Genomic DNA, 16,141 nt, shown 5'->3' with positions numbered 1-16,141 from the left:
TGAGTCACGTCGAAAAGCTGTGAAAACAAAGCCTTGGTGTAAAGTTTTTTAAAACAGGCAAAAACTGGACTTTGATGAAATCAAAGTCAATTTCAAGAATGTTTGCCAAGTCTTGGGGGTAGGCACTAGCATTGTCAAGAATCAGTAGTGCTTTCAAAGGTAAATTGTTGTCAATGAGGAATTTTTTTACACTCGGGGCAAACTCCTCAAAAATCCAATCTTTGAAGACTTTCTGGTCTACCCAGGCTTTTGCATTGGATCTCCACATCACTGGCAGTTTAGACTTGATGATTTTCTTCCCAAAGCACCGAGGATTTTTAGAGTGGTAAACGAGAAGTGGCTTTATTTTAAAGTCTCCGCTTGCATTTTCTGCCAATAACAAGGTAAGCCTATCATTCATAGGCTTATGTCCTGGGAGCGTGATGTATGTTCGATTTGGTAAGCGCTTCCAAAATAACCCAGTTTCATCCCCGTTAAAAATTTGCTGCGGCAGGTAGCCTTCCTTCATGATTAAATCTTCAGATTTTTTCACAAACTCTTCTGCAGCCTTTTTATCTGCACTAGCTGCTTCGCCATGTCTGAGAACACTATGGATACCTGTTCTACCTTTGAATCTGTGAAACCACCCATGACTTGCCTTGAATTCATCAGTTTGACCTGAGATACGTCCTGGAATTTTCTTCTGCAATTCTTCAAAATTAACCTAGCCTTCTCACAGATCATTGCCTGAGTTACAGGATCTCCTTTCATCTGTCTTTCTCTAATCCAGGTAAGAAGCAGCTTTTCCATTTCTTCATTGATTAAAGATCTGTTTCTGTCAGAAATTTTCATTGCTCCAGCGAACACCCTAGCACCTATAATCTTGTCTCTTTGTTGACCTAGGGATGCCATACTCTTGAGCTACATCTGTAATTGTCCTACCTTTCTGCATGTTATCTATAATTTCTTTCTTCTTTTCTATGCTCAACCAAGTGTGTTTCTTTCCTGAATTATTCCGCTGTTCACTTCTCTTTGGACCCATTATCAAATTTCACTCAAAAAATAAATAACTGCCAAAGCACAATTTTTTACTTTATGAGAAATGCAGAATTATAAATTAGCACAAACAACTCGAGCAAACATGAACTCAGACTACGATTATTAACGAGATAATGTTGTCTCATAACTGAGGAAGAACTGGCGGCATACCTGTAGCTATCTTTGAGGGCAGCTAACGTAGCTGAACGATTGTAGGATCTACGTTAGCCACCCTCAAAGCAACTGTCACTATTTAGTAACGTTAAATGCAGCTACGTAGTCCAGCAAAGAATTCTATTGTGCAATATCAAATTATGCAGTCTGCATGCAACTACATGTAGCATTTGCGCCAGCCCGCGAAATCTGACTGTCGAATTGCGAGGCACCACCTGTACACGGCATCTGTTTGGTTTACATCAAAAGAAGTGGCTACTGTAGTGTTTTGCTATGGAGTGGCATCTGGTTGTACAGTAATCGGCATATTCATAGCTTTACTTTGTTAGTTTGCTTTATTGGTACAGTTGCCAATACTGACCTTGCCCAGTGAGATAGCGATTTGCATGGTGGTATGGTTACCACCATTTGGGTTGCAATTGATATTTGTCTTTTGGTTATTTGAGCATAGGTTGGTTTAATTAGTATTCAGGACTGGTAATATTTTTTTGGCTTCTTGGATAGTTGACATTGTGTGCAATTTTATATTGCTGTATCTGTTTTTCATGTTTCCAAAGGGGACACTTGCTGGAAAATGCAGTATGTGCTTTTCTGCAATTAAGACAGCTGGGTGTTTTAGCTGTGAAATCATTATTAATGTGCACAGTGGATCCACCTGTGGCACAGGCAGCTGCTCCTCTGCAGACTGTCTGTGAGTGCCCAAATTTCTGGTACTTGTAGCAGTGTTAGGGGTTTGGAATGTAGGCTTTAACACAGCAGTCAAAATAACCTGCTTTGATCACTGGTAGTGGTCTGCGGTTGTCAAGAGTGAGTATCATGATCTGAGTAGGAACTAGTCTGCTGTTTTTCTTTGTCATAATTCATCTGACATTGATCCTTGACCTTGCAGTTCTTGTTTTAACTCTTCATCTAACATGTTGATGAGGTCCATTCAGTGATGACACCGCTTTACGTGTTCAGGGAAACACGGTGAAACGGTAACTGAAGTTCCACCAGCCATTTTTGGTTTTAGTAGTTGCTCAGACTTCGAGCAGTGGCAGCTTCAACCAGTACATCTCCCAGTCTCACACGACGCACTGTCTTGGGGGGTACCTATTATGCTTTCTAGGCATTTCTGCACTAAAAATGGCGAGAATTTGCCAATCAGTTGTTCTTGGGTTGAGTAGATAATTAAGGTAGGTTGGAGTTTGGATTCTGTCTGTCAGTCTTTTGACGTTTAGCTACAACAAAATCAGGCCCTGATTGTCTTTGCCCTGTAAGGGTTTCTTCTATGCATCCAGTGGATTTCAGGGTGTTTGAACTGTTTGGTCCATTTTGCCCTGTAAGGGAGAGCTTTCCCTCCAGGTTACTGCCCCCCCCCCACCCCACGTGGAGCAGGAGCATTGCCACCTTTGTGACCAAGTGGTAATTGGTTAGTAATGAAAAGGAAATAACTAACAGAAGAAAGAAAGGTTACTTTTCCTCCTGATCTGGTAAAGTGCTTTCTTTACAGAAGATTACCTAATTGAGTGTTAGTGTAATGCTGAAAACAAGAAAACAATTTTATTTTTTCAAGAGAACTGGAAGTGTCTTTGCAACTGGCAAAGACACTTGATCACAAAATTTCTTGGTACCTGGGGCCAGGATGTGAAAAGAAAACAGTCAATTTAAGAAATCCAATCAAACATTACACTGTCTAAAAGTAATCATTCAAAAAAAAAAAAAAAAAAAAAAAATGACGACTTCCAAAATTGTACTTTTGAGAAACCAGACTTTCTCCTTTCTCGACACATCACATGATCTGGCAGTCTACACCATCAATACAATGAAACTTTCTCAAAATTTAGAAATTGTATTAGTGATCAATTTTTTCAACATAGCCACTGGGGGGGGGGGCTGTTCATTCAGATTTCCCTCTGTTGATGAATAGAAAGTACATGACCTAAATGCAATTTAAGGAAACTATGCAGAAAGTTTTTACTTGACACATTTTGCCAAAAATTATAGTATTATCCCCCCCCCCAACGATTTGTATTCATATTGCGCTAATAAAAATATTACATATCTATTTGAAAAAGTAAAGTATTTGTTTATCAGATAAGTACACAGACTAAACACATATTGCAAGGGCTTTTTATATCTCTTGTCATTTATTATTTTTGCCATGTTTTGAAACCTAATATGCTTTAGTAATTAAAACCTTATATTATTTCAGCTACGTTTACTTTATGAATGCAATCCCATGGCTTACATAATTGAAAAAGCTGGGGGTATAGCTACTAGTGGAACTATTCCCATCCTTGAAATCCAGCCAGAAGATATTCATGAGAGAGCACCAATCTTTTTGGGTTCATCTGAAGATGTAAAAGAGATAATTGATTTGTATCAGAAATATATGTAGCAGTTGGTCAGAAATGTAAAAAACATAACATTTGTTTTCTTGTATTGAAGAATATTGCACAAAGTGACAGAACAATCTAATGTTTCCCTGAGACAATGTAATTTAACTTGTTTATTATAATTAGTTATGATTAAAGGAAAAAATTACTTTGCCTCAGAAATTATTGCAAAATTGTATAACTTTTAACAGTTTTTTAAAGTTTTCTTAGGGAGTGACCTCTTCCTGCAATTGTTTTTACCAGTATTGACAAAGCTGATAAAAGCAATCCTGTAAAACACTATCATTAATTATAAATTGATTTCAGAGTTCAAGATCTCTGACATGTACAAATTTTAAATGTCACAGATCCTACCATCCTACTAACTGCATAGTGTACAGTGTCATTCAAATAAGTATTTCGTTTGTATCCATTCCTGAATGGTTTTTATTCATAACTACCCATACCATGCCAACATATGCCAGGGGATTAGTGTTATAAGTGGAACTGTTCCAAACATTGAAATCAAGCCAGAAGTTATACAAGAAAGAGCATGCATTAGTGCAACGAAGACAAATGTTTGCTTCTTTTTCTGTACAGTTTCATCTGAAACATTGCATCATTATGTACATCAGAACTGTGTGGCCCAATGAAAGTGGAATACTTTGGCACTACATGGACAGGATGCTTGAGTGGTTGAAAAAGATTATCCTCATCACATTTTCAGTTCCTTTTATTGTATTTTTTAGTGATTGGGAAACAGTAAGTTTTACATTGCTTTGTTATTACTAGTGGGGTGGTAATGAAATGTCCGTTAATTGACTGTACCAATGTTTGTGAGGTACATTACTGAGCTCTTCAAAACTGCTTTTAAGTTCTTGACATAGTGATTTAGTTATCCATTGATCATTCATTAACCGTGAATCCAGTGGCTGCACACTCATTTCATTCCCAATCAGTCTTTAAGACTGTATACTACTTATTGGGAAGTGGGAAGCATTCAAGGAATTAATCGTGGATGCTAAAAGTTTCATACCTATTAAGAAATATTGTTCAAGGTTTAAGCCTAAATGGTTATCAAATGAACTAATGAGACTCGTGACAGAGAAGAAAAATGTATGGGATGCATATAAATTATCAAGCGACTCAGAAGCCTATGGAAGATATAAGCTCGTCTGTAATCAGGTCACAAAGGAGGTTAGGCAGGCGAAGGCAGATTACGAGAATTTGGGAAAAGATGCTAAGAAAAATAGCAAGGATTTCTTTATTCATATAAACTCTAAAAGGAAGGGGATGATATCGATGGTTCGACTGTTGATGATCCTGCTCAGATAGCAAACAAACTGAGTGAGGATTTTGCATCTACATTCACACATGAGGAATTATTAAGGTTTGAAAATGGCAGAAGGTTATCAAATTGTAGCAGGGTGCTTAATGATTTTGTAATAACTGAGAGCAAAGTGGAGGAGAAATTGTTGAAGATAAACATAAGAAAGTCACCTGGGGTGGATGGGATCTATCCAGTTATATTAAAGGAGGCGGCAAAGCAACTAAGCAAACCCTTACCCATAACTATGAGAGCATCCTTGGACTCAGGGGAGGTCCCCATGGACTGGAGATGTGCAAATGTATCCCCAATTCACAAAGGGGGATCGAAGGGTGACACGAGTAATTACAGACCAGTTAGTTTAACTTCTGTTCCGGGTAAAATAATGGAGTCACTGGTTAAAGATGCATTGCAGGACCATCTAGACAAGGCTGCAGCAATAATTCAGACACAGCATGGGTTTGTTAAGGGAAAGTCTTGTCTGACAAACTTGATAGGATATTATGATGTGGTTACAAAGGAACTGGATGCAAAAAATAATTTTGATATCATATATTTGGATTTCAGGAAACCTTTTGACACTGTTGTGCATGGAAGACTATTGTACAAATTGGAGCAGAATGGTATTAAGGGTAAGCTGCTACAATGGATAAAAGGATGGTTGAGTTGGAGAAGACAGAGGGTGGTAATCAGTGAGTGCTGCTCTTCGTGGACTAATGTTATTAGTGGAGCCTCACAGGGTTCGGTGTTGGGTCCTCTGTTTTTTTGTATATTTATCAATAATATTGATGAAGGTATATCAGGCTTAGTGTCGAAGTTTGCAGATGATACAAAGGTTGGCAGGGTTGTTAATGACAGTAATGGCAGTGTGCCACTGCAACAGGATCTAGATAATTTGGGCAGATGGGCTAAGAAGTGGCAACTGAAGTTTAACCTTGACAAATGCAAAGTACTGCATAGGGGAAGAAGTAACCCGAGAGAAACGTACCAACTGTGTGGTACTACACTTAAGGTGGTAGAAAATGAAAAAGACCTGGGAGTAATTGTGCAGTTAGATATAAAGTTTTCTCAGCAATGCTGACAGGCTGCCAGGGCAGGTCATGGGGTTTTGTCAATGATATATAGGAATTTTGCTAGCAGGGAAAAGGAGGTGATTGTCCCTCTGTATAAGGCAATGGTCAGGCCACGCCTTGAGTACTGCGTACAGGTCTGGAGGCTTCATTTTAGAAAGGATGTAGATTTGCTTGAGCGTGTACAGAGAAGGGCAACAAGATTGGTGAGGGGAATGAAGGGATCCTCTTACCAAGAGAGGCTTAAGTTCTGCAAATTGCAGTGGCTGGAGACTTGGCACCTGCGCGGTGATCTGATTGAGGTGTATAATGGCTTGAATGGGTTGAGCATGCTGAATTCTGATTGGATCCTTACACTTTAGCATTAGCATTAGTAGAGGCATTTGATGCAAGAAAGCAAGCTTATGCAGCATCAGCCAAAAAAAAAAAAAAAAACCCACTTCCACTTCACCCCTCTGTTCGTTCAAAATACCTGTCCAGCTGAGCCTTAAACTTATTTAGGCTATCAACCTCCACCACAAGGGATGGCAGTCTGTTCCACCAACCAACCACCCGCTGGCTAAAGGCAAATTTCCGCACGTCTCTCCTACATCTGTCTTTCCTCAATTTGAATTTATGCCCTCTCAGGTGATTTTTCTGAGCTAGAGGAAGAATCCCATCAGCATTGAGCATGCTTAAACCATTCAAGGCTTTATACACCTCTGTCAGATCACCTCGCTGGTGCCTAGTCTCCAGACACTGTAATTTGCAAAACTTAAGCCTTTCTTCATAAGAGCACCCCTTTGTTCCATTCACTAATCTTGTTGCCCTTCTCTGTACTCGTTCCAGCAGCTCTACATCCTTCTTGAAATGAGGCCTCCAGACCTGTATACAGTACTCTAGGTGTGGCCTGACCATTGCCTTATACAATGGAATAATCACCTCCTTATCCCTGCTGGAAAAATTCCTGTATATCATTGACAATACTCCATGAGCTACTCTTGCAGCCCGTCTGCACTGCTCAGAGAACTTCATATCTGCCTGCACAACCACCCCCAAGTCCCTTTCATTCTCTACCACTGTCAGTGTAGTACCACAGAGTTGATACGTTGCTCTGGGGTTGCTGTTTCCCATGTGTAGTACTTTACATTTGTCAATGTTAAACTTCATTTGCCACCTCTCAGCCCATCTGCTCAACCTTTCCAGATCCTGTTGCAGCAGCATAGTGTCAGTAGTGTCCTTGACAACCCTGCCAACCTTTGTATCATCTGCAAACTTGGACATTAAGCTTGATATACCATCATCAATATCATTTATAAATACAGAAAACAATAATGGACCCAACACTGAGCCCTGAGGGACTCCACTAATAACATTAATCCACGATGAGCAGTGTCCATTGATTACCACTCTCTGTCTTCTCCCCCTCAACCACCCCTTTATCCATAGCAGCAATTTGCCTCCAATGTCACACTGCTCCAATTTGTGTAGCAGTCTTCCATGTGCAACAGTATCAAAAGCCATTCTAAGATCCAAGTATATAATATCAAAGTTATTCCCTGCATCCAGTTCTTTTATGACTGCATCATAATATCCAATCAAGTTGGTCAGGCACTTGGTCAGATTACGAACCTAAGGGGGCATAAATTCAAATTAAGAAAAGATAGACGTGGAATAGATGTACAGAAATTTGCCTTTAGCCAGCGGGTGGTTAATTGCTGGAACAAACTTCCATCTGTCGTTGTGGAAGTTGATAGGTTAAATAAATTTAAGGAGGAACTGGACAGGCATTTGGAGGGAATGGTGTGATTTTTTTTTTTTTTTTTTTTTGGCTGATGCTGCATAAGCTCATACACTTGCTTTCTTGCATCACATGCCACTACTACTACTACTATTGCAAATGATAATATGTCAGCAAGTTCAAGAAGTACACTTGGAAATTTTTGTGAAGTAATAAAGGTTATAATTTTATACTGAATGTAGAAAGGTGTATAGAGTTTAGATTTTTGTTAACAGTAGGAGCAGCCATGTTCATCTAATTTTCAAGTTGGAACATGGTTGAAGGTGGAAATGTTTCATGCTAATTGAAAACACCAACATGTTTCTGTTGTTTATGGCAATGGAGAATACACCTGACAACACAGCACTGCTGCATAGATGATTCCATTTGTATAATTGTGGTACAGTTCAATACATCATCGTAGTTTGGTCACAGTTGATGATACCATTTTATTCTTCTAAAATTAGTTGCATTCATAATTGTCGTATACATTCTGAATAGCTTTCAATTTTTATTGATTCCTGGAATATTAGATATGATGATGCTATAATTAACATTGTTTGTTAGCCAGACCTAAATACTCTGCTGTTTAGTTTTATGGATGAAGCAATCAAGTTATTCTTTTTTCCTAAATAAATGATAGTCAGTTTTTTACTGAGTGAATCCCTTTCACAGATTTTTGAGGTCATGTGAGAAGCATGTCATCACCATCTAGTCCTAAGGATTAGATGTTGATATTTAATCTTATTCAAATTCTACTATCTACTAGTGATAATGGGTTCCCAGTGATGAGGCTTTTATGCTGAAGATAAATTAAATAAGGACATAAGCTTATGGAAGGTTACCATTTTTTCCATTCAAAGCCAGAGAGAGTCAAATTGCTAATACTAATTATTTTTAGGGACAGAATAAAATAATAATTAATAAAATAAATTAAGTTTTAATTAATTAAATGATAAAATCATTATCTGAAGGCTTCTTTTATACACACTAAAGAGTTAATTCATGCAGTAATAATTGATTTACATAAAAATATCATATGCATATTTTGTTACTAAGTCTTTTCTTTAATTCCATAGCTTAGACACATTTGCCATACCCTAATTAAAGCAGTTATTCTTATAATATGTATTAGAACATGTCAGCAGAGCTTGAAATGTTATGTACCATATCGATGTGAGAATAGTCTCAAGTATGTGGCGATTAATTGCAGTTATTGTGAGTCACCTTACCAGAGACACATTCAAATAATCAGGAATATACCGGGATCAGGTAGTCAACATCAGGTAACCTTCTGTGGCATCACAGAGGATGGGGGTGCAGACCAGCCCATGTCATCCTCACTCTCATCACTTACTTTTTTCTGCTAAGTATTATTTCAGTTTTTCTTTACATTTAAGTGAACTTCCGTCTCCACGAGACTAAGAGTTTGTTCCAGCAACTACTTATCCTTTGGCTGAAAACAAATTGGCACACAAGAATTTAATCTATTCTGCAATTAGCCTTTCCCACTTTAAATTTACACCATCTGTGACAGAGAAAATATTCCCTTTACCCAACTCTTTTAAAGTCCTAAATTTTCCAATCAGGTCACCATGTAAATGCTAATTTTCAAATAGTGGAACATAGAACTCAAAGTCTCTCTGTCCTCTATAACATTATAGTGGGTTAGCCTATCTGTCATCAGTTTTGAAAATTGCTGAGTTCAAATCTCATCAGAGCAGTGATAGGCAAAATACATGTTGCAAGCAGCTTGCTTAGCTTTACAATGCTGCCTACAAGCCAATGAACAATTATTATACACCTATAAAGTCCTAAAAGGTAGTACAGGATTTATAATAACTATCCTCCTCATCACAGTGGTAAAAGCTGGGTTTGAAGGTTTGGGTTGGTCTCAGGCGAGCAAACCAACTAGAGACCACACGTAATTTATGAACATAATACATATGGGTGGATGTTCTTGCATGACCCTAATATTACTGTTTTATGACATGTATTCCTATAAAAATATTAACAGTTTTGCTGCAGTGACTTTGACCCGAGATTGAAAACTAATGAGGAAGACAGAGACATTTTTTGGCTTTGTTCTCACTATGGCCGAATTAGTTAACAGCTGGACATTGCTTGACAAAAATTTGCCAGCTTTTCTGACATCAAATAAGAAGGAAACTGTTCTAAAGTCAGGTGGTTTTGCTTCCAAGGGGATTAAAAATCCTAGACACATATGTGCTATTATGCATTTAATGTGTTAAACAATTTTACATTGTATTATTGATAATACAACTAATACTTTTGAAATGAAAACTTGAATCAAACAAAAGTTCCTTCTCTCATAAAAATGACATTTTACATCTTTTGTTGCTTTGGTTCAGTCTGACAACAAAATGGCTGTGTAAATGCAAGCACTTTCAACATAATCATAATTCTTATTTTATATATAATTAGCATTTGCACTAGCATTAGTAGAGGCATATGATGCAAGAAAGCAAGCTTATTCAGCATCAGCCAAAAAAAAAAAAAAAAAAAAAACACAACCACTACTCCCATTTCACCCCTCCGTCCGTTCGAAATACCTGTCCTTAAATTTGTTTAGGCTATCAACTTCAACAACAAGTGATGGAAGTCTATTCGACAAACCAACTGCCCGCTGGCTAAAGGCAAATTTCCGCACATCTATCCGACATCCGTCCTTCCTCAATTTAAATTTATGCCCTCTCAGTTGATTATTCTGAGCAAGAGGAAGAATCCCATCGGCATTGAGCATGCTCAAGCCATTCAAAGCCTTATACATCTCTATCAGATCACCTCGCCGATGCCTAGTCTCCAGACTCAGTAATTTGCAAACCTTAAGCCTTTCTTTGTAAGAGCAACTCTTTGTTCCATTCACTAATCTTGTTGCCCTTCTCTGTACTCGTTCCAGCAGCTCTACATCCTTCTTGAAATGAGGCCTCCAGACCTGTATACAGTACTCAAGGTGTGACCTGACCAATGCCTTATACAAGGGAATAATCACATCCCTATCCCTGCTAGAAAAATTCCTGTATATCATTGAAAAGACACCATGAGCTACTCTTGCAGCTCGTCTGCACTGCTCAGAGAACTTCATATCTGTCTGAACAATTACCCCTAGGTTCTTTTCATTCTCTACCACTGTCAGCGTAGTACCACAGAGTTGATACATTGATCTGGGGTTACTGTTTCCCATATGTAGTACTTTACATTTGTCAATGTTAAACTTCATTTGCCACCTCTCAGCCCATCTGCTCAACCTTTCCAGATCCTGTTGCAGCAGCATAGCATCAGTAGTGTCCTTAACAACCCTGCCAACCTTTGTATCGTCTGCAAACTTGGACATTAAGCTTGATATACCATCATCAATATCATTTATAAATACAGAAAACAACAATGGACCCAACACTGAACCCTGAGGAACTCCACTAATAACATTAGTCCACGTTAAGCAGTGTCCACTGATTACCACTCTGTCTTCTGCCACTCAACCATCCCTTTATCCATAGCAGCAATTTGCCTCCAATGCCACACTGCTCCAGTTTGTGCAGCAGTCTTCCATGCGCAACAGTATCAAAAGCCTTTCTAAGATCCAAATATATAATATCAAAGTTATTCCCTGCATCCAGTTCTTTTGTGACTACATCATAGTATCCAATCAAATTGGTCAGACAAGACCTGCCCTTAACAAAACCATGCTGTGTCTGAGCTATAACTGAATTCTTGTCTAGATGATCCTGCAGTGCTTCTTTAACCAATGCCTCCATTAATTTTCCTGGAACGGAGGTTAAACTAACAGTTCTATAATTACTTGTGTCAGCCTTTGATCCTCCTTTGTGAATTGGGGTTACATTTGCACATCTCCATTCTATGGGTACCTACCCTGAGTCCAAAGAAGCTCTCATAATTATGGCTAGGGGTTTGTTTACTTCCTTTGCTGCCTCCTTTAATATAACTGGATAGATCCCATCCACCCCGGGTGCCTTTTTTATGTTTATCCTCAACAATTTCTCTTCCACTTTCCTCTCAGTTATTACAAAATCATCTATCTCACTGCCAATGTTTACTTCACCTATGACATTCCCCTTCCTGAATAACTCCTCATGTGTGAATGTAGATGCAAAATACTCGTTTAGATTGTTAGCCACCTGAGCAGGATCCTCAACTGTTGAACCATCAATATCCAGTGGACCAATCTGATTCATCCCTTTCCTTCTTGAGTTTAAATAGGTAAAGAACTCTTTTTCTGTATTTCTTTGCATTCTTTGCCAAGGATTTCTCATAATCTGCCTTTGCCTGCCTAATCTCCTTTGTGACTTGGTTACAGACCAACGTATATCTATCATAGGCTTTCATGTCACCCATTAATTTGTATGTATCCCATGCATTTTTCTTCTCTGCCATATGTCTCATTAGTTCATCTGACAACCATTTAGGCCTGAACCTTGAACAATATTTCTTGATTGGTATGTAAGGCCTGGTAGCTTCCAAGATTAGTTCCTTGAATGCTTCCCATTTTGAATTTGCGGTTGGTAACATCATCAGTTGGTCCCACTGTATAGAATTTAAATACTGTCTCAGACCATCATAGTCGCCTTTACGAAAGCAAAAACCCTTCCCTTTACCTCTGATGGTAGTTACCTCCTTGAGTAAATCCCACTTCAGCACACTGTGATCACTGCCACCTAGTGGTTCCTTTATGTGCAGATTCTTAATGCATGAAGAATCACTACTGATAATCAGATCAAGAGTATTACTCCCTATAGTTGCCTCCCGAACATGCTGGTGTAGAAAACAATCATCCAATAAATCCACAAAAGCCTTGCTAGTGTGTGTGAGTGACCAACCCACAAATTTCAGTCAATATCTGGGAAATTAAAATCCCCCATTATAAGACTCTGATTTACTGGCCCATTCTATTTCCCTGTACAGTTTCTTATTATACTCATCAGAGTCATTAGGCCTATAGCACACTCCTACTCTCAATTTTGGTTTACCTATGCTTATGTCACACCAAACTGACTCGACACTGCCTTGTCCATCAATGTCGACTTCACTTCCTTGGATTTTATGTGTTTTTTAACTAATAGCATAACCCCTCCTCCCTTCCTATCCTGTCTATCCTTTCTGTAGTCTTTGTACTCCCCAAATTGCAGTTCTGCATTCCTTATATCTGTGTGACACCACATCTCTGATATCCCAATATCTGCCTTTGATGTTTTGAGCAATACCTCAAATTCATCAAATTTATTTACTAAACTCCTAGCATTGGTGTACACGCAAGTATACATGCACCTGTTTCTATTCTTAGCTACCCTAACACAACCCATGTGTTTACTTGTACCGCAATGACTTCCAGCTGTCTCTGAAATATCCTGCATCTTGTTTTTCAGGCTTCTGCTCATTCCAATAGAAGCAGTGCAAGAATCTCTTTCACCTCTGCCAGTGGCTACTGTTAATCTATTAGTCTTTGTCTCCCCCCAAGCTAGCAGTTTTCCGACCCACCTAACACTGCCTCGATAGCATCAGCAAATATTCTTGCACCCTTTCTATTTAAGTGTATCCCATCCCTGTAGAAGCAATCTCTCCTGTTAACAAGTACAGTCCAGGCTGAAAAAAATTCTACCCCTTGAGCCTTGCACAATCTTTCCAGGGCCGAATTGATCAACAAGGCTCTCATCATATACTCTCCCTCCTATCGTGTCTGGGCAGAATTGCAGACACTTTCAAATTCAACCCTACTTCACGGCTTTTTTTCAACAGTGACCTGTACTTGTTAAGTAATTCCGCTGGTCTCCTACTCTTAATAATAGTGACTGGCTCAATATGCCTAGGTTGCCATAACAAATCGACCAATGTTTGATTTGTAATGTCATTAATGATAAGTTAATAATATAGATATTATTTATAACGCACATTGTGAACACTTTTTGACTCCTGCAGTGGTCCTCGTGCCAAAAAGGTTGCTTGCCACTGCATTTGAGGTGAAAAAGTATAACCCACAGAGAAATTTCATTTTGAATAATATAAAAATCTTATCACAAACAGACAATACACATATAGATAATAGAAACACTATGACCAAAGTAGTTATTGAAAAAAAGATTCCACAACAGCCAAGTCTGTCTTTCTTTTTCTCTCTCTCTCTAATAACATTGGTCAACATGTAAAATATTACGAAAATGAAAATATCCAATTGTGACTAATTTTACGCTGCTGAATGACCTCATCAGGGATCTCGAACTCCTGAAGAAACGAAAATCACATTAAAATTTGTCAATTAACTCTTGTTTTCAAATTACAGTTGGGGTCTCATATTAGCGAGTTATTCTACATTATCAACTACAGCTCTCGGCAAAACAAATGGCAACACTGCAGTTTCAGTACCACCACGCTCTTATCATGTGATAAGTTGTTGTTGCCTCAAATGCATCTTTAACTCTGTTGCAGTAATCTTCAAATACAGCTGGTACTCGGTGATTTGTTTTCGGTTAATGGTTGTTCTCTGCGAGATTGCTACTTTTTACGCAGTATTTGTGTTGTGTAAGATTAATATTCCCTGAAATTGTGTGAATACTCCAGATGACTTCACATACGTAAGAGAAGTCACATTAGCTGCAATAAAGCGCTCCTTAACTCGAGCCACAAAAAGGGCCTAGGGCCTACTTCTTGTACTTTGGGTGTAAAGTAAGTGACCAGGACAAGAACTAGGCTCCACGCACATATGCTGCACTACCTGTTCATCAGAACTCAACTTGTGGGTGTATCAAAAGGGTCGTTTTATGCCTTTTGCACTGCCCATGACATGGAGGGAGCCAACAAATCACATCACAGACTTCTGTATGGTGCCTCCTATCAGAAAAGGAATAACAATGAAGAAAAACTGGATGGTGAAGTACTACCTATTTCTGAACCACCCGACTTTTTCTGTACACTCTGATGTAGATGAAGACACTGATGAACATTAGTTTGATATACACGAAGAAGTACTGCAGCCATCTATGTCAAGGAATCCACCATTTTGTCCAAACCTTTATCTTTCTGAACCACATAAGATTACAGAAAGTGAGTTAATGACCTCATCAGGGATCTCGAACTGCCGAAGGATAAGGCAGAGCTTTTGGCCTCAAAGCTACAACAGTGGAATCTTCTAGATCATTCCTTGAAAGTGACAACACATTTCGTACTCTATTTAGACTATGATAAATTCTATCAAACAAGATAAACTTGCTGTTTTTTTAAGAATGCTGATGGTCTAATGGCAGCAATGAACATGTAGCACGTTCCCAAAGAGTGGTGACTATTTGTATACACTTCTAAGGTTAGCCTTAAGGCTGTGTGATAGCACAATGGAAATATTGAAGGCTATGAAAGATCGCCTTGAATACCTCTTGCATTGCTGTCCACAAAAAACAAACAGGGAGAACATCCTTTAGGTGTACATTATTAGAAGTATGAGTGGCAGATATGTATTGATTTAAAGGTAATCGCCATTTTATTAGGACTACAAAATGGTTATACCAAGTATTGTTGCTTTGTGAGTGGGATAGTCGTGCCAAGGACATACACTATGAGTAGGGTTGGCCTCAGTGAAAATCATTAACACTTGGAATGAAGAACATAGCGTTTGAACCTCTAGTAGATCCAAATAAAGTTTTGCTTCTGCCACTCCACATCAAACTGGGGCTCATGATGTTATTTGGTTTTTAGGAGCATTAGCAACTAAGGCCATATTGCTCCGGGATATGCGGTGGTCATTCCCCGACCTTTCCGCATCCTCCGTATTTGGTGGTGACGGGCTCGAACCCCGGTCTAATCAAGAAGCGTGTGCTATGCACTGCTGCTCCTTCCCACCTGGCTACGGAGGCGCCTGGGGCTCATGAAAAATGTTGTGAAGGCTTTGGAAGTGAACGGCCCTGCATTCACATACTTGCAAGAGAAATTACCAAGACTTAGTACATGTGTGGACATGTGTTTTTGTAAAGGGCGGCACCTAGAACATCTGTTCAACTCCGCCTCGTATCTCTGTGAAGAACAGTATCAACTACAATTGGGCCAGATGCGTGTGATGTAGGTTTGTGTGTATTATGTGTGTGTTCTGTTGTTGTGTCTGGCCACTTGGCTACCCAGAAGCATCATTCACCTGGACAGATGATTCTGGGTACTCGTCCACACCACGGGAAGGTGGGCCAGTCCCAGTAATGCACGTACTGTCTCAAAAGAGACTCTGACCCACATGATGTTGCCAGCAGGTAGGTCAGGATCCTCTGGGGGCCCATTCCAGAGGGGCAGACAAAAAAAAAAAAAAAACCCACCCATGGTGTTGGTAATGGGGAAAAAAAATAATAATAAAAAAAATAAATAAAAAAAATAATAATAAATAAAATATAAAAAAAAGAAAAGAAAAAAAAAAGAATATATATATATA

At 38.9% G+C, this 16,141-nt stretch overlaps 1 protein-coding gene across 1 annotated transcript in view; it reads left to right on the top strand.

The window, feature by feature from the left end:
• fbp (fructose-1,6-bisphosphatase) overlaps nucleotides 1-3,731 on the top strand; it is a 101,429-nt gene extending 97,698 nt beyond the window's left edge. The window contains exon 6 of the mRNA XM_090371838.1: nucleotides 3,386-3,731. Coding sequence (XP_090227964.1) covers nucleotides 3,386-3,571 — 186 coding nt within the window. The 3' untranslated portion in view covers nucleotides 3,572-3,731. The remainder of the gene's footprint in view (nucleotides 1-3,385) is intronic.
• Nucleotides 3,732-16,141: the final 12,410 nt, after the last annotated feature.

This window comes from Mastigoproctus giganteus, chromosome 4 (genome assembly GCF_048544385.1).
Source record: "Mastigoproctus giganteus isolate SK-2022 chromosome 4, ASM4854438v1, whole genome shotgun sequence".
Lineage (NCBI taxonomy): Eukaryota > Metazoa > Arthropoda > Arachnida > Uropygi > Thelyphonidae > Mastigoproctus > Mastigoproctus giganteus.
This window is presented reverse-complemented; position numbering and strand designations above follow the sequence as displayed.